The sequence below is a fragment of the Chelonia mydas genome, chromosome 4 (genome assembly GCF_015237465.2).
Source record: "Chelonia mydas isolate rCheMyd1 chromosome 4, rCheMyd1.pri.v2, whole genome shotgun sequence".
Lineage (NCBI taxonomy): Eukaryota > Metazoa > Chordata > Testudines > Cheloniidae > Chelonia > Chelonia mydas.
The window spans coordinates 106517595-106543999 of NC_057852.1; the positions used below are offsets into that span (position 1 = coordinate 106517595).

The following is a 26405-nucleotide window of genomic DNA, read 5'->3' on the forward strand; positions in this document are numbered from 1 at the left end:
CTAAAGTGTACCTGATGTTTCAAGAGACTTTTATCCTGTTCTCCCTTGTTGGAGGTGTGGGTGTGAGAAATGGGAATATTCTAAGACATTAAGATAAAGATGAACTATTTTTACACATTTGTATCTAAATATTTAAAGGAATATTTTTTCCAGATGTTTACCTTCCATTCCCCCACCACCTCTTTAAAAAAAAACACTCTTTTCCGGCAGTATCTCTGATACTGAGGAGGATTTTTTGAGTGCCATATAAGAGTTATGTGCCAGAAAATTGAGATATGTTAAAGGGGTGTTCCTATCCATTTTTAGACAGTAGTGTGAAGGAGCATAACACTTATTCATATGGCTAGACTTGAGAAACTGTTAAAGGAGTCTTATACAAGGACAGTGGATGGTTCCAGAATGTATTTGAATAAGGATTTTTTTTCTTATCTCTTGATTACTGGTTCAAATACTGTTCATGTCAGTAATAAATTTAAATGAATGAAAATCATTATTCCCTGGCAGCCATTCACTCGCCAGTATCTCATTAGCTGGAGGTTTTTTTAGCGGTGACTTCAGTTGGTTAAGTTAACTTAAAATAAAGCCCTTATTCACCCTCACGCTCCTCCTCCTGCCCCAAAAAAGTTTTGAGTACTTAACTAGAAATGAGCAGTGTTTCTCAACAACTGGGCCGTGGACTGGCCCCAGTCCCTGAGATCTCCTTGATGCAGTTTAGGAAGGCAGCATCAGGTTGACGAAACACTGTTATAGAGCATCTGAGGCTCCAAAATTCTTTCCCCTTGTATGTTTAACTGAGAGCCTTGATGATGTCTTGCCAAAACCTTCGGAATCTGGGACAATTCAAAATGCGTGTAGTGCAGAACCTCTAAGCTGGGGGAATGAATTCTCCAGCAATTACTCATTGGTGGTGTGGCTTATTTGTTTCAGTTTAACAGAAGTAAAATAGAAGCGTTGCAGTAAGGGGCAAGTCTGTGCTTAGCTTATTGAGATGCTCTTAGCATGTTAAAGAGTGCTGTTTTATTTTGGCGTCTAAATCCTTTGTTTAAAATTTCTCCCAAAATCTCAGTTGTGTATATAAAGATTTATTACATTGTCGTGAATCATTCATCTGACTAAGCAGTAAAATGCAGCAGAGATTGCAATCCTAGAAAAATGTTTTAGTAGGAAATAAATGGGTGTGATCATACACCCGTTAGTCAGTGGAGCTGGATTTGGCTCGGAGCTAGTACAACTCCAGTGTCATAGATGTCAACACTGATTAGTGACATTCAGTTCTTCTAAGGGGTTCAAATTACGTATGGTATTGGAGTGTGCAGATGTCTTCACGTTCATAACAGAAATGAATTTCACAAATGGAAATATTTCTAAGAGACTTATACAAATAGCATTCCTCTTAAGTAACTCAATCTCTCATTTATCTCGTCTTTATTGAAATTCAGTCACTTTTTGCAACATTTGCATCAGAGCATTGCAAGTCAATTGATTCTAGAAGAACTTCAGCCTCAGCTACTTTGGTTTAGACGAAAAAGTCCTGAAAACGACCTGAAATATTTTTAATGCCCCTTAGACAGTAATCTCTGAACCACTGACAGAATGCATCTTGAAGCTGCTTGATCCATTCAGTATATTGATGACTCATTTGTTAGCATGCAGAAAAAAATCATTCTACTGAAGAAGACCTTGAAAAAGAGTTGTTGGCTGAAAGGTTGCTGTCTGAAAACTAAGATCAGAAACTAGTTAATTCTTGCCCTAAAGTTGGATAGTTATGTTGTTTAGGAAATATGTAACCTCTGAAACAGACAGATCTGAGCCATTCCCAGTTTTCAGCCATATCAGCAGCTAAAAATAGGGCTGTAGATTAATCGCAGTTAACTTATGTGATTAACTCAAAAAAATTAATTGCGATTAATCGCAGTTTTCATCACACTTAATAGAATACCGATTGAAATGTATTAAATATTTTTGGATGTTTTTCTATATTTTCAAATATATTCATTTCAATTACAACACAGAATACGAAGTGTACACTCTTCACTTTATATTATTTTTTATTACAAATATTTGCACTGTAAAAATTATAAAAGAAATAGTATTTTTGAATTCACTTCATACAAGTACTGTAGTATAATCTCTTTATTGTGAAAGTGCAGTTTACAAATGTAGGGTTTTTTGTTACATAACTGCACTCAAAAACAAAACAATGTAAATAGAGCCAACAAGTCCTCTCAGTCTTACTTCTTGTTCAGCCAATTGCTAAGACAAGTTCGTTTACATTTACGAGAGATAATGCTGCCCTCTTCTTATTTACAATGTCATCTGAAAGCGAAAACAGGTGTTCACATAGCACTTTTGTAGCCAGCATTGCAAAGTATTTATTTGCCAGATATACTAAAAATTCGTATGTCCCTTCATGCTTCTGCTACCATTCCAGAGGACATGCTTCCATGTTGATGATACTTGTTAACAAAATAACGTGTGTGTTAAATTTATGACTGAACTCCTTGGGGGAGAATTGCATGTCTCCTGCTCTGTTTTACTTGCATTCTGCCATATATTTCATGTTTTAGCAATCTCGGATGATGACCCAGCACATGTTGTTCGTTTCAAGAACACTTTCATTGCAGATCTGACAAAACACAAAGAAGGTACCAATGTGACATTTTAAAGGTAGTTACAGCACTCGACCCAAGGTTTAAGAATCTGAAGTGCCTTCCAAAATGTGAGAGGGAGCATGCTTTCAGAAGTCTTAAAAAAGCAACACTCAAATGTGGAAACTTCAGAACCCAAACCAACAACAAAGAAAATCAGCCTTCTGCTGGTGGCATCTGACTCAAATGATGAAAATGAACATGTGTAGGTTTGTACTGCTTTGGATCGTGATCGAGCAGAACCTGTCATTAGCATGGACACGTCCTCTGGAATGGTGGTTGAAGCATGAAGGGACATATGAATTTTTAGCACAGTCTGGCACGTAAATATCTTGCGATGCCAGCTACAACAGTGCCATGCGAATGCCTGTTCTCATTTTCAGGTGACATTGTAAATAAGAAGCAGGCAACATTATCTCCCATAAATGTAAACAAACTCGTTTGAGCAATTGACTGAACAAGAAACAGGAGTGAGTAGACTTGTAGGCTCTAAAGTTTTACGTTTTATTTTTGAATGCAGGTTTTTTTTGTACATAATTCTACATTTGTAAATTCAATTTTCACGATAAAGAGATTGCCCTACAGTACTTGTATTAGGTGAATTGAAAAATACTATTCCTTTTTTTACAGTTCAAATATTTGTAATAAAAAATAAATATAAAATGAGCACTGTACACTTCGTATTTTGTGTTGTAATTGAAATATATTTGAAAATGTAGAAAACATCCAAAAGTATTTAAATAAATGGTATTCTATTATTGCTTAACAGTGCAGTTAATCACAATTAATTTTTTTAATTGACAGCCCTAGTTAAAAATGCTTTGATCTTTTCCAAAAACGCAAGGAACTTTACTGTGATCTTCTGAGCCTCTAACCTCAAAAGTAGAAACCACATGAATTGCCGTAGTAGATCTAACCAATGGTCTGTCTAGTACAGAGGACCAATGTATTTGGCTTCTTGTTTCTCCTTGAAAGTTTGAAGTTGGCCGTGATATAGGCCACCTGATCTAGCAAACTTGACTATTGTAACAACAATCACAAATGAGTTTTTCTTGTTCTATTTCTATTACATTGGGATTTTTGGACGCTAATCAGGTCAGGTCCATTGCACTGGATACTGCATATACGTAGGTCCTGATCTTGCAATCAGATCTATGTACGCAAACCATTATGCCTATATGGACCAGGTTTGCCAGACTAAGGCCAGATAGCATGAGACTACGACTAAAACTTCAAAAGTACCTAAGTGAAAATTGGATTTAGGTTCCAAAGTCACATAGGATAAAGTTTTCAAAAGCACCTGTGCCTTTCCAAATTGCTTGTAGTCTAATAGCCTAATCCTGTAAACACTGAAGTAACTTTATTTAGGTGAGTAGATCTGTTGAAATAGAGAAGACAAAGGGTGTGGGAAAGGGATGCAACATACAAGCAGAGTAGTCGCAGTGATAGTTGTCAAACATTGTGTTAGTTCCGTGGTGTGTGCGTGTGCGCACGTTGAGCTTTTGCATTTTTTATTTAAAAAGAAAAAAGTATTAAGTAGCTGAGGGGAGGATTAAGGGAAAGAGAAAGGAAGGATGAGGAATGCTGAGGAGGAAGGAAAAGGGGACATCCTGGAAAGCAGTGAGAGTGAGGGAGAGGGGTGGATGGAGGTCGGAGCAAATACCAATCAGCGGATAGCCTCAAATTCTAGACATTACTTTCTAAACTCTTTCCACACGGATTCAAACAGTGCTTCATTGGGTCATACTCAAGTTGTCTTCTGAGAAATAAATAGGATTGCCAGCTTTAATTGCTGAATACCAAACATCCTTGCCCCGCCCACTCACCGAGGCCCCACCCCTCACTCTCTCCTTCCCCCTCCATCTGGTCGCTCTCCACTCCCCTCACTCACTCTTCCCTCTCCTGGGACTCGCCTGCAGAGCCAGGCTGGGAGGAACTGATGTGGAGCCTGCTCAACTGCCCAGTCAGGGCACAGCAGGGCGTGGGGTGGATTGGTCCCTGGAATGAGGGGCTGGGGCAATTGAGACATGGTAGGGGTTGGTCCCTGTAGCAAGGGGTCAGGGCTGGGCCAATCAGGGCACAGTAGAGGTCTGTCCCTGGAGCAAGGGGCTGGGGAGGAGAGGGGCCAGTCCCCGTAGCGAGGGGCAGTTGGGGCACAGCAGGGGCCGGTCCCTGAAGAGAGGGGCTGGGGCAGAACAGAGAGGCAGACAGGAATGAGGGGGGGGAAAGAGTAGCTAACTCTACAAAACATTTAGGATGTCAGTAATGATAACTTCTGAGACACACACCATTTGTTTTTTTCAGGAGTGTACATCTTTAGGATGTTAGTGGAAGAATATTATTTTTCAGTTAATCTGATATTTTTCAGTAAACATGCAATAACAAATAATGTTAGATCATGCTCAACATCTTCTAAATGTTGCACCACTTTGACATACAAGATATTTCCAGAGTAGCTATGAATGGGGGTAGGGACTTGTTGGGGGAGATGTGGAGAAATTTTCTGAAGTTCATTTGTGTAATAGCACGTAGAATTTAAGCAGAGAGAACACCCCTCCCACTTCATAAGCTCTCTTTCTCAGTTATTCCTTTTGCCTAATTATACCCATGTTTAAAACAGTTAGTTTAGCTATCTCATATCAGATTTTGTCTATCAAGCTTTTTTTATTTTCAGAGGTATCTGAGATAGTGTGGGTATTCCCACCTTTTTTTTTTATTGTTATGTACTGTTCTGGAGCTTTGTAATACACATACTTTATTAATTATTTTGCAGTAATTTAGGTGCTAGAATCCTGATGCTGTTTCTAGTGAAACGTTGGGGCTAGATAACATTGACAAAACTAGACACAGTTGAAAGGTAGTGCATAAAGCCCTGGTTCCTTCTCAACCACCACCTACACTCATTACTCACAAAAGCACACTTTTGTCTAATATAACTTTGTAACTTTCCTAGGCTAATCTTGCCCAACTATTGAGTGATTCTCGGGATCGAAATAAGCATCTGGGAGAAGAAATTAAAGAACTGCAGCAAAGACTGGGAGAAGTACAAGGAGACAACAAGGTACTGCAAACTTTTTTCTTTACTAGGAAGACTACATGTAATGTGTAAACTGGACTAGAGACAAGCTCCTCAGAAAAACTGAATGAAGAAATATTTTGTTGTTTTATTCATAAGTTTCTAGAATATTGAGGTTACAAAAAATACTCAGAACAGGAAAACAAAAACAGCCTACACAGGATGCTAGTAACCTAGGTTCCTTGGATATGATATTTTTTGTGCATGCTACATTTGTTCTGTTTTCTTTGAATATTTATTGCGGATCCTGTTTTGGGTTAATCACCGTTAGCTTCTGCTCTTTTATATGCTGTTCCTGGTGTTTCCATTTGTAAATATATTTGGACAAGCTTTTAATCTTTTCTTGGTTATGTGATATTTTAAAGTATTTTGACAGGGTCAGGCCAGATGGCTACAGGAGAGTGTTAGAAGGCAGATATATTAGCCCCAGGTTAAGCAGGTCCCTTTTCCCTGGGTAAGGTAACAGGGGCAGTTCCAGAACAAGAAGGAACTTGCTGGAACAAATTCAGGCAGGCAGGCTAATTAGGACACCTGAGCCAATTAAGAAGCTGCTAGAATCAATTAGGGCAGGCTGGCTAATCAAGGCACCTGAGTTTAAAAAGAAACTCACTTCAGTTTGTGGCATGTGTGCAAGGAGCTGGGAGCAAGAGGTAGTAGGAGCTGAGAGTGAGAAGGCATACTGTTGGAGGACTGAGGAGTACAAGCTTTATCAGACACCAGGACAAGGAGCCTGCGGTGAGGATAAAGAAGGTGTTGGGAGGAGGCCATGGGGAAGTAGCCCAGGGAGTTGTAGCTGTCGCACAGCTGTTCCAGGAGGCACTCTAGACAGCTACAGTCCACAGTGCCCTGGGCTGGAACCCAGAGTAGAGAGGGCAGGCCTGGGTTCCCCCCAAGCCTCTCAACTCCTGATCAGACACAGGGAGAGTTTACCTGGACTGTGGGTTCCACCAGAGGGGAAGGTCTCTGGGCTGTTCCCCAACCCACATGGTGGATCAGCAGAGACTGCGGGGATTGTTCTTTCCTTTTTCTCAGGCTGGCCAGTGATGAGGTTAGCTGAGTGAACGGCAGGTTTGAGCCACTTGCAAAAGTGGCCAAACTGAGGGCTGCTGTGAATCTCTAAGGCAAGCAAATCCGCCAATAAGCGCAGGACCCACAAAGGCAGAGGAGGAATTTTGTCATGGTATCTAATGCAATAATGTAGAATTTCAGTATATGATTAAAAAAGGTGTTGTTTTATATTTTTCTCTCAAAAAAAACATAGACCCAAGTGGTCTTGAAGTACATATTTCTTTATGAATTTTAAGTAATCATTCTGCTAATTATCTTTACATAACCAATTTATTTTATTACCAAGTTTAGCAATGTATATGGAACATTGCTCGAAAACTGCTGTTCAGTATTAATCAAACTCCTGTTGTCTGTTAATTGAAATATATAAGCTCAAGCTAAATGTGTGTACCACTCGCAGATGGAGCTGTGTACAAAAGTGTGCACACAAATCAAACTAGTGAAAGGTAGGACTTGTAACAGGTGGTGGGGAGACTAGGTAAGGACTAAAAACTAGCAAGGCTTATAGGGAGCAGAATCAAAATTACACAAGGCCTCAATCCCGTACTGGCGTATCTCTATGATCAGTGGAGCACCACTCGAGTAGCTTGCAGGACTGGGGCCTAAGAGCTGGCTTAAACACACTTTTTATACAATTATAACTGTATCTGTTTAGAAACTGATAAAATGGTAAAACTCTTATTTGGACACAGTTATATTGATATAAGGTGCTTATAACAGCTGCTGTAGCTTATTCCAATAAATCTATGTAAATGTTTTTGCTTTGTTTCCTTTCACTCTTGTGCTCCATCCCTTGTCTCCATTTTCTTTGCTTCCTTTTGTGTTCTGTTTTCTTTCATGATTTCTCCCCATATATCGTTGAAAACTTACTTTTATTTTGTAAGAGCATCCTGTCTCCAGCTCTCGCCTTTGCAGAGGAAGGATGGTCCAGTGGTTAGGGCACAAGCCTAGGACATGGGAAACCCAGGTTCAATTCCTTCCTTCAACATAGATTTCCTTTGTGACTTCAGGCAAATCACTTAGCTGCTCTGTGCCTCAGTTCCTCTTCTGTAAAATGGGGATATTACTGCTGTACCTCACACTGGTGTTGGTTTATAGATAGAGCTACTCTGATACTACGGTGACAGTGTCTATATAAGTACCTTAGATTGTCAGACTTGCCTTTTATCTGTGTGTTCCTCTCTCCCCGCCTCTTTTTTTAATGTTCCCCTGCACCCCTTTCCCATCTTTGTCAAAGGTGCTGTTCAGAAAATGCCTACAGGGTGTACTAATGCAAATTCTGAGTCCAGTCGAGGAACAGTAAGATGTCAACTAAAAATACATATGTTGGCTCACATGGCTTTTCAAAGATCGTGCCTCAGGAAAAAAAGTTTAACAAAGTCTCTCCACTTTATTCCACTCCTTCTGTTCATAACATGAAGATACAAAAAATCAAAACCCAGAGTTCTTGCCAGAAATGGCTCATGATCTGACTGCCCCACCAAGGGCTACATTGTGGCATTCAAGGTGATCTGTAGAGGAGGAAAATAATTATGAATAATGCCTATTTCTTATATAGAGCTTTTTATCAGTAGATCTCAACGAACATCACAATCTTTGATATACACCTCTACCCCGATATAATGTGGTCCGCGGGAGCCAAAAAATCTTACCGCATTATATGTGAAACCGCATTATATCGAACTTGCTTTGGCCCCCCTGCTCTTTGGCCCCTGACCGCCCCCTCCAGAGACCCCCACCATCCCTAATCACCCCCAGGACCCCGTCCCCTACACAGCCCGCTGTCTCCTGACTGCCCCAACCCCTATCCACACCCCCTGACAGGCAGTCACTGGCAGCGGCGGGAAGCGGAGCCATGTGGCCACAGCCCGCTCCACTCCGCCAACTCCCAGCGGCGGCGCTCAGTTTCCCGACGCCGGTGAGTGCGGGGAGGTTGGGGAAGGGACGTTCCCCACATTCAACAGTGGTGGGAAGCGGAGCGCCATGGCTGGGAGCCGGCGGAGTGGAGCGGGCTAGCGCTGGGCAGCTCCGCTGCCACCAGTGAGTGCGGGGGAATCCCTTCCCCCAAGCCCCCTCCCCCAAGCAACATGGCTAGGGTTGAGGCAAGGGAAGCGAAGTGGGCTGCCCCCAGCCCCCTGCTAATCACCCGGACCATAGCTCCTGCCTCCCAGACCCAGGGGTGTGGGGGGGGGGGACTGCTTTACTGCTTTGGCAGCCCCCCTGAAATGTGCTCGCAGCCTCCAAGGGGGCCTCAGACCCCTGGTTGAGAACCACTGCTTGTTGCCATATTTTACTCTCTCCTAGCTTTGGTAGCAAAAGTTCTGGGATGGTGGTTCTGAGCTGGCAGAAGAGTTAACTCAGCATTGCAGTACTGATAAAATACAGTATATACAAAAACAATGAATTACAATAATTTCTTACGTTTTTATACTGCCATTTTTCTCTCTCCATTTTTTCCGAAGCAAAGGAGGGCCCTGAGTCGACGTCAACTTTATTTCTGGCAAGAGATGAGCAAGCAGCTGCTTTTGCAGCCAGTGAAGCTGCTGCTGGATGAACAATTCTGCCTGTGCTTGAACATGCATGACTCATAAAACCTGTCCCTCAATGACATGGGTTTTGTAGAATTAAAAAAAAACCCTTAACAGAGCCGTTGTGTGATATTTAAGGAAAAGTGTGTTGATGGCCTATTTTTTTTCCTTCAAATTGCATTAATGTTCACCAGTAGTGAGATACAACGGTTAATTGGGTTAGCAATGGGATTTTAACTGATGACCTTTGTACTTGTTATGGGAATTGTGGATTCTAGATATTAAGTACATAATCAGTTAGACAAGAGCAAATTGCTTGTATTTGACTTTTTTAACTGGACTAATTTTCCCATTTATTCAGCTAGAACTCAAATGGCACAAACAGTAAAACATTTCCAAAAAGTCTCTTGAAAGATTTGTTGCTGCAACTAAAGAAATACAGCTACAGTTACACTGTAGCACTCAAGCAACTGAGTTCTAAGAGTATTTACTCTTAGGGTTGTTCACAATCTCTTATCAACTCTGACACATGAAAACTACTGTGTTTACCGGGTACTTGATTTTTAAACCCCTTTTCTACCCAGCGTTGGGACAGTGATACTTGGAGAATAAACCCTTAAACTTAGAGGGCCTGAAGAGATCACGCTCGTGCCTTAAATGGAGACATAGAAGTTGATTGGGGGGGAGGCTAGACGCTTCTAGGAGGTGAGGTGACTCTCATCTCCACTTTAATTCCCACTCACACAAGTCACTGACAGAGAAATGATTTGCTGAGCTGCTAAGGGTATAGTTCAGTGATAGGACAACATGTTGTGTCCAAAATAATTGCTACAGTATTACTGCCCATACATGAGACACAGTCATTGTCAAACTAAGTCTGTCATGTGAAAACCCACTGTGTCAGAGGTCCCATCCCTGGGCCAAGCAGCCTGCTGTGGCTTGGAAGTCCTATACATGAGCTTACCAATTACCAGAATTCCCTTACCCAAACTACTTGCTCAGTATGAGACCATTACCACAATTCAAGCCTGTGCAGAATTGGTCCTCATTTCCAGCCTAGGTCACAGGCTATTTGGCAGTAGCAGTGTTATGAACTCTGGTGTAGAGTGCTGGTGGCTGCCTGCAGTGTTATCTAGAGTTGTTTTCATTAGGGTTAGGTGGTGGTACTGGAGAAAAATGGCAGCAGCAGCTTATCTGCACCAGCTGGTGCAGCTGCCCTAGTGCTGGCAATGGTGTGAAGTTTGAATTTAAAAAAAAGGTGAGACACATCTCGGATAATTAGGGGATTGAAGGGTCTGTTCATAAAGCAGCATAGATATTGTTTTGATGCCCTTTTCAGGGATGAGTCCTTCAACTTGCAATCAGTCATTGACTGTTTAGACTTGGTGGTGACTTGATATACCTCCGACCGTGACTGTGAGGCACAAGCTATTCAGTTACTGCTGTGGAGTATAGTGGTAAGCCAGTCGGTCTGGCAACTTTGCCTAACCAGCTGAACCAGAAGCATGACAGCTAAAGCCTGCTAGGTGGGGATGGACACCTGTAGCATGTATCAAATGTGTGAATCGAATTGCTGTAGAAACTAGCTATGTGATAAGTGTAATTATTACACTAAGAAATCGTGTTATTATTTGGCACTAACAGTGCATTTGGTCCTCTATAAGCAACATAGGCACTCACGGTTCCTGTCTCAAGTTTTTATGATTATGCAAAGTACACAAAAGTGCACTGGGATACCCAGAAGCGCCAGTGTAACATTTCATTAACATAATGGGCTGGAGACAGCATTTCACTGCTATGGCTTAAGGTTGGTGCTCTTCATGGAGAAAGTGAGTTGAAAAGAATTACTGTACCTTCATATTGTATATATGTGTGTGGCCACGAGTAATCTAGTTATATATTTAATCTTCTGGTTAGTATTTTGAGATAAATTCTGTATGATCAGATAAAACGATAGTGCAGTACAGTATCCCTGTATCCAGTTCACAACTTCAGCCTACCTTTGGAACCTAAGAGTGTTTAAGTTAACAGAATTTAATAAGTCACTAGTGTCTCCCATCCCTAATGAACCAAAAGAGGATCCAAAATAATGCTCCCAAAATACACATGTACATGCTGTGAAAGCAGTATCACTGTACTCTTCCTTTTCCATGGCAATTGCTCCCTGTGCACATTGTGCTCCTAGCAGGAACTATGAATCTGGGGGGGGAGGGAGAGGGCGAAGGGAATAGTTTTAGCCAGGGTGCAGTACATTTAGTAAATAAAATACCACAGAGGTAACAGATTCAAAGTTGAAACTTATTTAGCGTGATAATGGCATTGCTTTGGCTCCGACCCTGCAAATATTTACATAAAATGCTTAATATTACACTTTTTTATTTGTCCCATTGGTGGCTAATGAGTCTACTCCATGTGTCAGCCAGATTGATGGGATTACTCACAGTGCATAAAGTTAAGCACATGCATATGTCTCTTGCAATAGGTCCAAATCCCCTCTAAAGACTCACTTATGCCATGATTAAGGCTATGATTTAGTCACAGGTATTTTTAGTAAAAGGTACGGAGAGGTCACAGGCAATAACCAAAAAGTCATGGGCAGTGACCTCTCCTTGACTTTTACAAAATATACCCCTAACTAAATCTTAGGTACTGCAGGGATAGGGGGTGCTCCAGCAGCCGCTGCTGCTCCTGGGGTGGTGGGGTGGGCCGGCCCAGGGTCCTGCCACTCCTCCGCCCCAGGGGGCTGCTCTTGGCCCCACTGCTGCTCCTGGGGTGGGGGGGGCCTGTTCCGGGGCCCCGCCACCACTGCTCCGGGGCAGCGTCCAAGACCAGTGCCTGTGGCCTCCGAAGCAGGCCAGCCCCAGGGCCACCCCAGCTGCTCGGGCAGCCCTGGGGTCAGCTGCTGCAGCTGAAGAAGTCACGGAGGTCCTAGAAAGTCACGGAATCTGTGACCTCCGTGAAAGACTCACAGCCTTAACCACGATGTCTAGAAGGCTCTGCCAGATTAACATGCTTGTGTTAAATGCGACTACTGCCTGCTGTGCAGAACTCGCTTTTCCCCTCGTGTCTGTTCAGCACCTCGAACAGCGAGGTCTGATGGAGGTATCTCGCTCTGTTTATTTTAACCAAAATTGTTGGGTTAAAATAAATTTTGATTTTATCATTTTTGCCTGCGCCTAGCACAGTAGAGAGAGTGATGCTAAATAATGGCATGCTGCACCCTGCTTTGTTTGGTGAAAGCCTGTTTGTTTAGTGTATGCTGAGCCTCTCAGGAACTGCTGCCTCTGTTTAAAGTGCACTTCACTTCAAAATCTACTGTGCTGGAAATATTTTTGGAGTCCTGAGGGGTCCTCTATTTGTATTAACCTATTTTGAGGAATAGAGCAACAAAATGAAGCTGAGTGGTTCTATCCTGGATGAATTCTGAATGATAGTTCAATAAAAATACAGTGCCCAGAGGGACGGAGTACAAACTTTATAATAAAAGGCTAAAATATAGAATAAACCCTTCTTTCTCCCCCCCGCTCCTTCGCTTTCCCCCTAGCATAACATGAAAATGCTGACATTCCAAGAGTTACAAAGGGAAAAATCTTTACAGCAGGTGGTGCCACATCAGCAGATGTGCAGGGTGCAGACCTGGAGGGCTAGACCTGCTCAGCTGCACCTGCTGTCTGAGTCGCTGAATGTCTGAAGTGATCTGTCATTTAGGAATAAGATGTTGGATTTGTGTTTAGGATTCCCCCCCACCCCCACACACTTCATCAGTAAATAAAGAACTGTGATTTGACTGGAACAAACTTTGGGCCTTGCAACCCTTATTCCTGCAAGTAGTATTTACTCAAGGCTGTAATCAAGGGTGCTGGAACTAGGGGTGCTGGGGATGTGACAGTACCCCCTGGTTTGAAGTGGTTTCCATCATATACAGCGTTTACAGTTTGCTTCAATGGCTCTCAGAACCCCACTGTACAAATTGTCCCAGCACCACAGGCTGTTACATATTATACCCCAGCCCCTTCTTGGGGTGTGGAATGAGCATGGTTGAATGGCATTAACCAAGGTCTCCCTATCTAGTGCTGTGTGCGCTTTGGAGAGATCCTAAGCCGTTACTTGCATTGAGGGGAGAGAAGGTTCCCTGCTCCCATTTTCTGAGCCTTCTGATCCTTATTTCAATTTACTTTTCTAACCAGTCGCAAAGTGAGATGCTGTAATACAGTTTGGCTATTAGCACTATGTGTTTCTCCCCTTTCACGTCTGTATGATCAGACGAAAGCTCTGGCCCCATTCCTAAACCTGCTTGGTTTAAAAATATATTTTTTTTAAATTAGCCACTGGTATATTTTCCAGGAACAATTCAGTGTGTGCTCCTTACAATATAATCCACGCTCTTTCTGTGGGAAGGGGGAAATGCAGTTTGTCAAATATGGCAGCCTGTGGACCATTACTTCACTCAGGAGCTGTAAGTCACCCTTTAGAGCTTATCAGGAGAAGCTATAGTAGCAGCACTTGTGTGGACTAAACGGGCTGAAGTGAAGAAGAAGAACCTGTTTTTGATGGTCTGCTTTGCATCAGTAGGATTTTAACTAGCACATAGGAACTGTGGTGACTGGCATCCTCTAAATACCTAAAATAAATGGAATATACAGTCTTCTGTTTCAGAAGATTGATTTGCTAACTCTGAAATATAATGGTGCACATTAATTCCTTTGTGCCACTGAAAAATGGGAGGGAAGTCATGGGAATTCTCACTGCAGATTTCTCAAGCCTCTGTGGAAATCCCACAAATTGGGCTACTGGGATGTAGGACTTTTTCCGAACTGTGCAAAGTATAAACAATTCTAAATGATGCATGTTCTTTAGCCTATGCACTCTGTAGGCTGTTTATTTTACCCCTTTTAATCCTTGAAACCTAATCCTCGGAGTAGCCTCTGTTTAACAGTAGTACTGAAAATGGTTGGATGTTAATTCAGGTCAGGCTTTGTTTAAAAAATGTTTACTAGCCATGAAAGATGCTGAAGATTTTGTTTTGCATTTTAACTAAACATTTTTAACATCTTCCACTATCATTATATGTTAATAGATATTTCAGAAACATTTGTTTTCATGTTCATGTAAAAATAGCCCCGTTCTTTTAATCTTCATGCTAATTCTGCACAAAGGTTGCAACTGGATTTAGTTTAGGAGGTGCATGTGTGGTGCTGGGCAAGTCACTTGACTTCTCTGTGCCATGTTTCCTAATCTGTAAAATTAGGATAATAGTTATTGTCCTTTGCAAACAGCTTTCAGATATAGGGGTGAAAAGCCTGATATAAAAGCAAGATATTATTTCTGGTAGTAAATAATTTTTAAAATTCAAAACCTTGTCTTTTCTGGAGAATGAGGATGGATCATATGTCCATGCTCACTTTAAACATATGCCCATATGTAAAATTCTTAAGTTACTGCTAGAGGGCCTAATCTGGCTTTTTGAAGTCACTAGCCAAACACCCATCAATTTGAATGAGAATGGGATAGGGCTCATAGGCACAAAAGTGATCTCTCGTAAAATGTGTCTGGTTCAGATTTGTGAGAGTCTGGAAAGGCTCTCTGATAACATTCCATATCTAGTGATACAATATACTCTGCTAATATTCTCTCAAGTGTTCAATCTGTGTTCTGTGGTTTATGAAGTCTTGGCATTTCTTGCAGCTCCTTAGAATGACAATAGCAAAACAAAGACTTGGAGATGAAGAAGTTGGGGCACGCCACTTTGCAGCACACGAGCGTGAAGACCTTGTTCAGCAGCTGGAGAAAGCACGAGAACAAGTAATAACTAATGGGCATTCAGTGAGAGATTGTTTTCACTGCTGGCAAAAGAATAAGTAAATTACAGTGCCTCTGCTGTGCTGTAATTGTTACCTGGTTTGCAATGCAGATAGTGGTGTTGGTGGCAAGGAAGTTTATACTCTGGTAGTATTTATTGAACATGTGTGTAAAGGGCATGCAGAGCACTTTATGCATCTACAAGGTATGCACCAGTGGAGATGAAGTTGCTTCATCTCAGAAATTCATCCACCTCAAGAGGTGGAATGTGACAGCTGTTGAGTAGCACATAGAAGCAGTTTAGGATTGTCAGTGAAGAATCCCATATTTAACCAGAAATGTCAGAGGCGCATACGTTGACATGATACGAGATGCCCAAACTGAAATTGAGCCAGGGGACAGATTAACATGTTAAAGTGCGTTCTTTAATTTCCACAATTGGGTAAGACTTCTGATTGATGTCTTTTCCAAAATCCCTTGCGCCTTTCATCAGGAAAGTGCTCTTTAACACTGCACTTAGTACTCACTGTGTACTGAATCACCAAGCCTTCGTGGTGTCTTCACCTAGATGTCCACTGGCAGTTGGTATCTCTCTTCCCAGTACTCATCTGGTTTACTCCTGCTTCGTGTACTGAAGACAGAACTTCAAAGCCCTGAACACATTTCAGTTGAAACAACTGAATTTTAAGGACAGGTGTTAGAACAGTTTTTCTACCCTATGTAGACTGGTTGCTTTCTTATAATTAGAAATGGGTCAAAACTTGAACCTTGAATATGAAACCCTTTTAATTGTGAAGGCTGCTGGGTTTTAAATTCTAATCCCAGGAGCTAAACCTGTCATTACAATCTTGGATCCAGTCCAGTCCAAAACCGCCAAGCCCCGACACCCCCCCTTCAGATGGAGCTGTAATTTCTAAGAACAACTGATCTCACAAGAGAGCCTTATCTAGATTTTTGCCTCGCACCCTACGCTAGCCCAGACCTACTCTATACCCAAATGCTAGCTCTTTAGTCCCTTGATACCAAGTTATAACCGTGCTAGGAACTACTTGTTGCTGACCTCATTCCGACCTTAGTGTGAATAATGTCTTCCTTTGCTTTTGTATTCCAAATGGTTTCTAAATATTATGCAAGCTAGTTCAGTTTTAATTGCTGAACTTTGTTTTAATATTAGTTTTAATGAAATAGAGAAAAATAGAGTAAATGATACTTTTAAAACAAAATTGTGTATGCATGGTCAAAAGAGAACAACAAATGCAATCTTTATTTCCTTTTTTTGGCTCTCATTTTAAAAGGGAGGAAATAGCAGTGCAGAAAAAACTGTAGCTATATGAATTTTAGAGTCAGAAGCTAAAGAAATTTTGCAGAAAGGTTATGCATCTCAACTTTTCTTACAGTGGTGTCTTCAGTGATATTACTGACAACAATTATAGGGAGCATCATAAATTAAAATATTGCTTGGTCAGGGTTTAATCTAATTTCTTTCCCAATATATTCAGGTAGCTTGAGTAGAGATGTAGTGATCAACAAAGATTGAAACTAAACTTCTCCAAAGTTTTAAGGATGTTTGATTCTGGGGGTTTGATTCAGTCTTCATATGCTGCCATTTAGTATGCTTATGGCTACTTTTTGTTTTACTTTTATGGATTATCAAAAATCTACTAATTGGCCTTCTAAATCTGACCCTCTTCAGAAGCGAAGTACTTGCTACTGTTCTGTGTCTGGATATGATGTACTCTTCAGTAAATTCTGCAGAATAACAATAGCTTTGATTTCTTCTCAGATTGAGACTCTGGAACATGATCTTCAAGCCGCATTGGATGAGCTACAGGATGTAAAGGAAGAACGCTCTTCTTATCAAGATAAAGCAGACCGACTCAACCAAGAGCTTAATCACATTCTGGGAGGACATGAAAATCGCATCATTGATGTAGATGCCCTGTGTATGGAAAACAGGTGAGTGTATAGGAAGTCTGCAGTGCTTCTTCAGTATGTACAGTGTGATGGTTCACGTGGTTCAAGGACTGAGTCACCTTGTTACCCCTTGCCTCTAGCGTGAGGTAGCTTTGTCTGAGGTAGCTGGGTGTTAGTGCCTTAACACCCCCAGCCTGTCAGCCACTCAAGCACTCTCCTTGAGCTGTGCCAGTCGTGGCTTTGCCTTGCAGGTTAACAAGAGGGGCACCTCAGACCCCTTGAAGCATTCCCTTGTGATATCCAGCCCCGACACTGGCTACTCACAGAAATCAGAGATCATCCATTCCCCAGCGAGTAGTGTACTCAGTTTCAGTTTTTTCTTAAATTGCTGCTCATGTGTAACACACAGCACTTGTGAGCACTTATAGTAAAACAAAAGGTTTATTTAAGAAAGAACAGAGATTTCACTAGAAACAAGAGTGATGGAAGCAAATGGTCTCAATACAAAACAAAATCATAAAACTTGAGCTTGGGAGCCTATGCTTATTAGTAGTTACCTTTCCTATCTAATAAAGTAGGTTTCCCCCCTCCCCCCAGAGTTCTGTTGTAAAACTGGCTGGTTTCCTAAGAACCAGGATCCAATCTTACATGAAATACCCCTGCTCCACAGGCTGTCGGCTCAGTGAATGGATGCAGAGTGTCTTTCTCCACCATGTGATATATGGAATCACTGTATCACATGCTATACTTCATGAATAAATACCATGCAAGTGGTGTGTTAGGTGTAGTGAGTTTGTCAGGTTGGAGAAAGGAGTTGCTTGTAAAGAAAAATGAACCCTTTGCCCATTAGCACCAATTAGCCTCTGTGTCACAGGCAGCAAATTGCTGAAATTGGTGCTCGCATCAGGAGCTCAGTCACATTGCATTCTTTGAAATATTTTCTTTAAAGCTGTGAACTGATGGATTTGGACTCTTAAGTGTTGTGCTTTGTACTTGTTCAGTTTCACATTTGTTTTCATTCCATCTAAATCATGAACAAGCAGTCAGAATTCACAATGGCAGGCAGCTTATTTGGATTTTGCTCAGCTGAAATGGTGGGAATGATGCTTTGCAGTGTGTGGGGATGAGGAAGGAGGGAATGGTTCATATTCTTTCAATCGGTTTATGGCACAGAATCAAAGACAACTTCAGAAGTAGCCATATTTTTACACTTCAGACATCCTGCACTGAATACTGAGACCAAACAGAGTCTTGAGCTTGTAAATGAGGGGCCTGAGCAGATGGATACATGGTTCTGAATACAGCTTTGACCACCGAAAGGGCTTGTCTTTTTATGGGAAAATTTGCCAATATAGTTATGCTGGTAAATTTGCCCTTGTAGACAAGTCCATTAATTCTCTGTCACTGCTTTGGAAAGGGGAAGTGCAGTTACAATATGATTTGGGCTCTCTGCTAGGACACTAGAAGAGAGGGCTCTGAAGAGGCTTTGCAGTATGTCCATAACATTTAATTACCTAGAATTTCAGAGTTACAGACACTGTTGTTTGAGTTCTGAAATGTTCATAATTCTGAACAAAATGTTATGGTTGTTCTTTCAAAAGTTTACAACTGAACATTGACTTAATACAGCTTTGACACTTTACTATGCAGAACAAAAATGCTGCTTTCCCTTTATTTTTTAGTAGGTTACGTTTAACACAGTACTGCACTATATTTGATTTTTTTTCCTTTTTCTCTGCTGCTGCCTGATTGCATACTTCCACTTCAAATGAGGTGTGTGGTTGACTTGTCAGTTCATAACTCTGGTGTCCGTAACTCTGAGGTTTTACAGTATACACATCCAGACTTAAGGGGCCAAAGGTGGGGAAATGACTTCTGAAGTCAAGTATGTCTTCCCTGAAGAATTAACTCAGGCTTTAGCCCAGATGTTGCCCTGATCTCTAATCTGTGATTGAGGGTGCTTTAAACCCAGGCTAGTAGACACAGTTGAGGGTATAATCTTGAACTTTGGTGTTGCTTCAGCCTGGGCTGGCAACCTGTCTACTTTGCAGTGAGAATGCAGGGTAATCCAGCCTGGCTGCTGTTAGTCTTCTGATGCTGTTCCACGATTGCACCTAGGCTGTACTTTGTTTGATCTTTCCTTCTGCATTGGAAGTCACCTACACTGTCTCAGCATTTTAACCCCATATTTGCCTGCTCCATGTCTGCTTCACTTGCACAGCATTTCAACAGATGTCTCCACTTGGAAGTTCAGAACATAAAAGTATTGTTCTCATGGCACTGCCACAGATGACAACTTCATGCCAAGTGAGAGAGTGTGAGCATCCTGTGAATGAATTTGTAGAGCAGACCAGTATAATGTACCACAAAGAACCAGCACATGGGCTAATACTGCATCATATGTGAATGCATGGGTAGGGCTTTACATTGGGGATGCTCCACCAGCGCTAGGTGAAGTCTCCAGTGAAGACATAACTGTAGAAGCCCCCTCTTGTGAAACGTCCTGCCAGTGGCTCCGTTTGTGCATTGTGCTATGCAATGACTAATACATTGCCAGTGTTTAATACAAAACAAACACAATATACAGGAGTCTAATGATATATATTATGTATTTTCCAGATACCTTCAAGAGAGATTAAAGCAACTTCAAGAGGAGGTCAACCTTCTTAAATCTAATATTGCTAAGTACAAGGTAGAGTTCTCCCAGCATATCATTATGCTGCGCTCCTCTATTTATAGTTTACTTTTTTTCATTTGTTTATACACATTTTAAAAAGCGTAAAATTGTTTGGGTCTGTAGCACCTTAGGAGTTAAAATTCCAGGTGCAATTACCACTTCCTCTTACTTGTAGTTTAAGACAACTAGATAATTTTAGTACCTTTATGTATTTTGTTTACATCCCCAGTCTTCCCTATAGACTTCTCAGCTGTTTTATAGCATAAAGAAATACCTGCTAGAAATATCTAGAAAGTGAATGTATTCTCTCAAGATCTAGGAAAAATTGCTCCTAGTTGGGGTTAGAATGTGACGTTGTTCCAGCTTGTCACTAAATGGAAGATTGGTGGACGTAGAAAATTAATGCTCTTGTGTTTCTACGAAGTGTTCGGACATTTATTATCATGCAGCTGTTCTTTTATCTCCATGTTTCCCAACACCAGTACTGTTGATTGGCAAATTTTAATGATTGATATATCTTCCTTATACCTCCACTTTTGGGATAGGCTGTATGTGTTTTTTTTTGCAGAATATATTTTCTGGACTAAATCTAGTTATCTGAGTATTCTTCCTCTAACCCTCTGCTCCAACTTCAATCAAAAAACACATCCTCCATTTTTCTGCATGAGACTTTAAGCCTATAGGTGATGCTTCTTAATTCCTTAATCACTGTTAAGCAGTCACAGCATTCCCTGCCATTCTAGTGAAGAGCAAAATTCCTCCAAAGCACTGCCATCCCCATCCCAGGCACAGGTATGAGAAACTGAGGTCACAAAGCAGGTGTGTGTGTATCTGATTTCTGAAGGACAGTTCTTTGGGAATAACTAGGGCTCAACTTTAGTGAGAATCATGATTTTACTTTGAACTCTTCCTAAAAGCCAGAATTTTCTGAAAGGACCTTAAAGAGAGTTTTAGTGCTCTTTTCTTTTCCCTCTTTAAGCATGTTCAAGAGAAACTTTCTGGAAGGTCAGAATTTTATCCCAGGCTGCTATTCCCTATGGAGTGTTTCTGCATTTACAAATGTATTCAACTTTTTCCAGAAATAGGACAGTTTTAAAAACCCAAGTGGTGGTGTGGGGGGGGATAGAAAGAAGAGTAAAGGGGGATGGTGATGAGGTGCATAGATTCTTTAGGGTCCCAAATATACTTGGCTAGTATATCCAATACTTCAGAAGGAGCCCCACTCATCCAACCAACAGTGTAGGTATAGACTCATGCCCTAGAAGAGAAACTCCAGGATTAATATCCCCACCCTCAGATCCCTTACTCTAATGAAAATGCTTACTTAGGCTAATGTGTCTGAAAAATAAATGTTTTTGTTTCCTTAGAATGCTCTAGAGAGACGGAAAAATTCAAAGATTCACAGTAGATCGGGCAGCAGTGCACTGACTGGAGTCCTTTCTGCAAAGCAAGGTACTGCATAGATGGAACGTGGTAGTACAGTACCTCATTCTTTCTTCAGTATGAACTGAAGTTTTTCTCACATCACTTTCTTCCTAATCATCTCTCAACCTGCCAGCCAATCTAGAATAAAGCTGCTAAACCTATCTTCCTTTTCCTGTCAGTCTGACCACATAAATTCCCCTCCTTTGCTTCCACCTGTTCACTACGTCAAGCTTGAACTTCTTCGCCTTGCCTTCAAGGCCCAATATAACTCTGACCCAGATGAGTCTCTTCTTGTGTCACCTCTTTTCTCTGTTAACAGTGCCAACCTTGATGCTCTGTTTTAGCAGTAGTACAGAGAAGGCATGTTAAGGAAGGTGGGAGCAGGTTAAGTCCAAGTTCCACTCCTGCACTTGGGAGCTACTGTGGCTTGCTTCTCCCTTGTGGGAGGAGTTCTGAGGTTTCCTTCAGGAAGAGACCAACAGAGCAATCGCCTCATCCCACATGTTTTCCCCCACACAAACCCTGAACAAAGGCTAAGGATCAGAAAAGATGAGAATAGGATAAGAAAAAGTAACCTTTTTTTTTTTTTCCTGGCAAATCTTGTCTCCTGCACCGTGATCCTCACCCTCTCTCCATGCACACAGGCACATACCAAACCAGCAGTACTTGTCATGACAGGTTGAAACTCAAGAAGTTCGCCAGCACTGACTGCTCCGTTTATGTCCTCTTCTCCATACATTTTGTATAGTTTCTAGCCACAGCAGATGACCAAATGTGATGATGCAAATGGACTTGCTGAGCAAGGTTAATGAGTTCACAGGCTTCCTTACTGCAGAAGAAGGTTCTTCTAGGCTGATGTGTGACAGCTCCGTCACATCAATCTCGAACAACCTTAGGGAATCAATAGTTCTAAACATGAAGCCTTCTTTGTGGGCACGGTTTTTCAGTTGGACTGAAGAAAAATATTTCTGTTCTGCCAGTGGCAGGAGATCATAGGTTAGAAAAATGAGGCTCTTTCCAACTGAATGGAAATCTGTTCTTTCCAAAAGAAATATTAGCTAAGCAGAAAATGGGTCTACCTATGTTTGTGCTGGCAATTGCTGCAGAATAATGATCAGCTTAAACAGCCACCATTTTGTATGACTGAGTATTATATGTCTGGGTTTGTTTTGCTGATTGGTTGGAATGAATCTACATTCAGCTAAGTAATTAAACAAAGGTGGATTTGCTTTGTAAGTCTGACTACCTATTTGTGTCACGTTTCTGTCCACATAAAGATAAGATTCATTTTTGTTTTAACATTTTAGTCCAAGAGTTGTTATCGGAGGACCATGGTTGTAGCCTACCAGCCACGCCGCAGTCCATTTCAGATCTCAAATCCTTGGCTACTGCCTTGCTGGAGACTATCCATGAGAAAAACATGGTCATACAACACCAAAGGCAAACCAACAAGTAAGTAGTATGACTTGGAATTTGGGGGAAACCAACACAGGTGTTCAAAACACTTTTTAAACTAGCATTTGATGTTTGAGCTCTTGTATAGAAAATGGGAACTTAAAAACAGGAAAGGGAAGGAAGGTCAGGTATCTTGTACTCCTCTTCTGTGAAATCTCATTGTCATAGGTTTGGAATAGCAGTTGCTTAGCCACAGCCATGACAATTCCTAATATAGCAACTTGAACATTGGTTTTTTTGAGGCATAAACTGTTGGATTGTAACACTACTGTATGATTCCTATTCTGTTTTGTGATTTAATAAATTATTTATGTTGGACAGTAATCTTAACTATCCTACCTCGTCTAATCTAATCTTGCTATCTCACATACTTCAGGATTTTCTATAGCAGCCAGCTTGAGAATATATAACTGTCTTTTGACACAGTTTAAGACATTGGACTGTGTCCTTATGCAACACGAGAAAGTGGGAACTAGAAAGGAAGCATTTCTTGATTGTGTTTAGCCTTTTAGCAGCACTGACTCACTAGTGGTAATCAGAGGTAATTCAAGCTTCTCAAAGGCACATCAGGACCAGATGTCACAAACAGGCAGATATCTTTCATGAAAGGAAGACGAAATACTAAAGGAAACTGGATTGCACTAGGATAGATGATTCATTTTGAAAATTGATAACTCTAATACTTAAGCAGAATCCATAGTATAATTCTTGGAAGTGGCAACAAAAACGGAGGAACAGTCTGTAGGCATACTTAAAAGCTTTGGATGAAGTAAGGGTCTGTTGAGCTGAAGAGAGGCTAACATCACATCAGCACCAGGGAATCTGAGGAGAAATCCAGACACCTTCCAACCTAGCTGTCTCAATGACTTCCATCATTCCACCATGCTTCAGTCTAGACCTATTATGTCATGGTTCTTTGTCATTGTCCTGCATTATAGTTGACCTGTTCTTGTCTGTAAACTTTGCATTCTATCTAGGCATTAAGAGTGTGTCTCCCTAGAGCTCAGAGCATGCCTCCCAGTCTGGGTAGACAGACTCGTGCTAGGTCTGATCAAACTAATGCACTAAAAATAGCAGCATGGACATTGCAGCACCAGGTGTAGTTTTTCACTACCAGATAGTTGCCTTTGTTTAACTCTTAGTTAGACGTGATTGTCCCTCACTATTCATCTGTTTTCCCCAGATCCTAATTTAAATAACCCTCCCAAAGTTTGGTAAGTGGAAAGAGTTACAGATATTAATGAGGGCCAGAGAAGGGATCAATAGAAATTAGAAGTGTAGCCTGAAAAGTAACATGTGGAAACATAAGAATACTTTCGGTGGAAAATAATCTGGATGCACAGATACTGAATGAGGCACAAACCTGAAAAGCAGTAAAGTTGCAGGATATTTAGTGATGGCATTGGATGGTGGATTGCATGTGATTTTTGCACTGCAGTGTGACACAAAAAAGGCCATTGCAACTTTGGGCTACGTATATGCACACAGGCATATCCCCCTCTCTCTCTCCAGCTCTGTTGTGACCACACCTATACTTAAAATACTGCATTCAGTTCTGGGTGCCTCCATGAAAGACCAACTGATAAACTGGAGTGAGTTCATAGCAGAGCAGCAAGGACAGTTGGCCAGGCAAAGAAACTTTTACAACCAAACAAGATTTAAATATCTAGCATAGCTACGGTAAGCACAGTTAGTCAGAGCAACCTATGGATATTTGGAAGCCACAAACAGCAAGGAGGGATAGGAATTTATTTTGGATACTGCATGAAGCAACAGGATGAAACTGAAAGAGGAAAGCTTACCAGAAAAACAGCCTGACAGTGAGACGTATTAAGCTATGGACTAGACTCCCAGGGGAAGTGAAGGAAGCCTTGTTGCTTCAGACATCTAAGACAAAACTTTAAAAACCCATATAAAGTGTTGAGGGTGTGAACTACTAGCGGTAAAGGCAGAAGATATCCGAAAATAGGGAGGCAAACCAAACTAGCGATGAGATGTGGACTCACCATGGGGTTTTGATAGGGTGGGAAAGGATGCACAGGGAAGGGGAGGTTTTTGTTTTTTTTTAAGTTTGAGAGGGGCACTGCAGAGGTGAAATTGACAGGGGTTTCATGCAAAATTCCTCCCTACTCAAGGTTGGTGATGCAAGGAGGGTGACTTAGAGAGCAGGCTGAGAAGGGAAGCTGGAGAGAGAAGGGACTGTAATGGGAGGAAAGATGACCTGGCTCAAAAAGGTAGAAGGATCTCCTTTCTTCATGCTTTTGTTCCTTTCTTCTTCCCCTTGGCCTCCCTTGTGCAGAGACCTTGCTGCACAGAAGAATTTGTGAAATCACATTAGGTGTTTTTAACTGCCTGTTGTTTGCAGAACCCCCTTAGAAGTTCAGAGATGCAATTTATTTTCCTATCAGTTTACTCCTTTCTTCTTAACCAAACAGTGATGACTCTTTAACATATGGTGCTTGTTAACCCCTGAATTTATTTACTACTTTGTGTTCCATCTACTTGGACTACGTCCCTTGAGAATGGTTCCCAGAATGTGTTTCATTAACTTTCAGCAGACCAGCAGAGGGAGCACAATGCAGGGAGAACAATTTGAACCTACAGAAATGGTGGATATTATTATTACCACCAAATGGGAAATAAATGAAAATAGACTATTTAATATTGCCTTCACTAATCAGTCTTTGCAACTATACTGAGTGCTCATGAATAAGAGTTGTAGACATCAGTTGCTAACCTGTCTCGCTAGAAAGAGCCATTTTAATCCATAATATTTTAAAAGAACTCCATCTTTGTTAGGAAGGATAAGCGGAGGTGGATTAGTGATTATTAGTACAGAGATATGGATGTGGTAACAGACCCACTTCCCCACACTCCAGCCAGGTGGAGTCAGTGTTTAAGTGACTGGCCAAACACATGTTGGTACAATAGGGATTTAAAGTGTTTGCAGTGGGATATAAACACAAGAGTTGGAAGCAGCAGACAAAAGCATCATTTGGAACACAGAGTTGTCTTTTACTGCACTCTGAACAGGGCTGTGAGCTTTGCTGCTGTTTCTGCTTGTTTACCCTTCCCTTTATATTTATGACGTTTAAATCTCTCCTGGCCAGAGGAAAAACCCTTTCACCTGTAAAGGGTTAAGAAGCTAAGATAACCTCACTGGCACCTGACCAAAATGACCAATGAGGAGACAAGATACTTTCAAAGCTGGAGGGGGGGAAACAAAGGGTCTCTCTGTCTGTGTGATGCTTTTGCTGGGAACAGAGCAGGAATGCAGGTCAGAACTCCTGTAAAGAGTTAGTAAGCAATCTAGTCAGATATGCGTTAGATTCTGTTTTGTTTAAATGGCTGATAAAATAAGTTGTGCTGAATGGAATGTATATTCCTGTTTTTATGCCTTTTTGTAACTTAAGGTTTTGCCTAGAGGGATTCTCTGTGTTTTGAATCTGATTACCCTGTAAGGTTTTTACCATCCTGATTTTACAGAGGTGATTCTTACACTTTTTCTTTAATTAAAATTCTCTTTTAAGAACCTGATTGTTTTTTCATTGTTCTTAAGATCCAAGGGTTTGGGTCTGTGTTCACCTACGCAAATTGGTGAAGATTTTTATCAAGCCTTCCCCAGGAAAGGGAGTGTAGAGCTTGGGGGGATATTTTGGGGGGGAGACATTTCCAAGTGGGCACTTCCCCTGTGCTTTGTGTAACACTTTGGTGGCGGTGGCATTTAACCTAAGTTGGTAAGAATAAGCTTAGGGGGTCTTTCATGCAGGTCTCCCCCCCCCCCCACATCTGTACCCTAGAGTTCAGAGTGAGGA

General features: G+C 41.4%; 1 protein-coding gene across 5 annotated transcripts in view; it reads left to right on the top strand.

The window, feature by feature from the left end:
- Positions 1-26405, top strand: part of CCDC149 (coiled-coil domain containing 149) — a 63942-nt gene that overhangs the window by 17193 nt on the left and 20344 nt on the right. For 3 of the 5 annotated variants that reach the window (XM_043544572.1, XM_043544571.1, XM_043544573.1), the window contains exons 4-10: positions 5602-5709; positions 15006-15178; positions 16517-16586; positions 16903-17075; positions 19653-19725; positions 21078-21162; positions 22443-22587. In XM_043544572.1, coding sequence (XP_043400507.1) covers positions 5602-5709; positions 15006-15178; positions 16517-16586; positions 16903-17075; positions 19653-19725; positions 21078-21162; positions 22443-22587 — 827 coding nt within the window. The remainder of the gene's footprint in view (positions 1-5601; positions 5710-15005; positions 15179-16516; positions 16587-16902; positions 17076-19652; positions 19726-21077; positions 21163-22442; positions 22588-26405) is intronic. The other 2 variants (XM_037897979.2, XM_037897981.2) reach the window with 1 other exon arrangement.